This window comes from Portunus trituberculatus, chromosome 39, assembly GCF_017591435.1.
Source record: "Portunus trituberculatus isolate SZX2019 chromosome 39, ASM1759143v1, whole genome shotgun sequence".
Taxonomy (NCBI): Eukaryota; Metazoa; Arthropoda; class Malacostraca; order Decapoda; family Portunidae; genus Portunus; species Portunus trituberculatus.
In genome coordinates, this window is record NC_059293.1 from 19,405,475 (window position 1) to 19,406,294 (window position 820).

The following is an 820-nucleotide window of genomic DNA, read 5'->3' on the forward strand; positions in this document are numbered from 1 at the left end:
CATGTGGAGCAGCTTCAAGACTTGCGTCACGTCACCCCCAGGTCACGTAGCGCTAGATTGCTGCTTTGTCTATGTGCTTTGTGCTTTCCTGCCTTCACTACGCCCAGCTGAAAGGTTCCCACGCGTACAGAAGGGTCCCCTGAAGACACCTGGTGAGTGAAACGTTGCTTGTGTTGTTGTTGTTTAGGATTTTTTAGGCAAAACAGCAGACTGACATCGACCACCACGAGGTAAATTTTCGGTACTTTAGTCATTCAGTTTCTTATAATCCTTGTGATCTTTTTGGTGAAAATGAAATATATGTGTCTGCATGTGTTTGTCTATCTGTACACGATTTATCTAGTCATCCATCTAATCATCTGCCCAACTATCTATTATATACTACTTGCCTTCTTCCCACCTTCATCTCTTTCCCCGTCTCATCCTCTCTCTCTCTCTCTCTCTCTCTCTCTCTCTCTCTCTCTCTCTCTCTCTCTCTCTCTCTCTCTCATACCTAATGGAGGAGGAGCTTTCTCTCTCTCTCTCTCTCTCTCTCTCTCTCTCTCTCTGTCATACCTAATGGAGGAGAAGCTTTCGTTGATCCCATTTACTGAAGTGAAGCAGGTTATCTCGGACTCGGTTCAGCTTGGTTATGTCAGTCGTCACTCCATTTCTAGCCAGGGGATGGTAATTATTTCATGCTTCTAATATCGCTTCAGTAACGGCCCGTCATGGCGGTGGAGTTACGCACCCAGAAGTTGTGAGGGAACCCAGCATGCATACCTCGCGTTGTTATGTGAGGGGCTCAGAAATCTGTAAAGTTGAACGCTGGACTGAAGTT

General features: G+C 46.1%; 1 protein-coding gene across 1 annotated transcript in view; it reads left to right on the top strand.

The window, feature by feature from the left end:
* Positions 1-820, top strand: part of LOC123515359 — a 43,911-nt gene continuing 43,091 nt past the window's right edge. Inside the window, 1 exon segment of the mRNA XM_045273859.1 lies at positions 1-152. Coding sequence (XP_045129794.1) covers positions 2-152 — 151 coding nt within the window. The 5' untranslated portion in view covers position 1.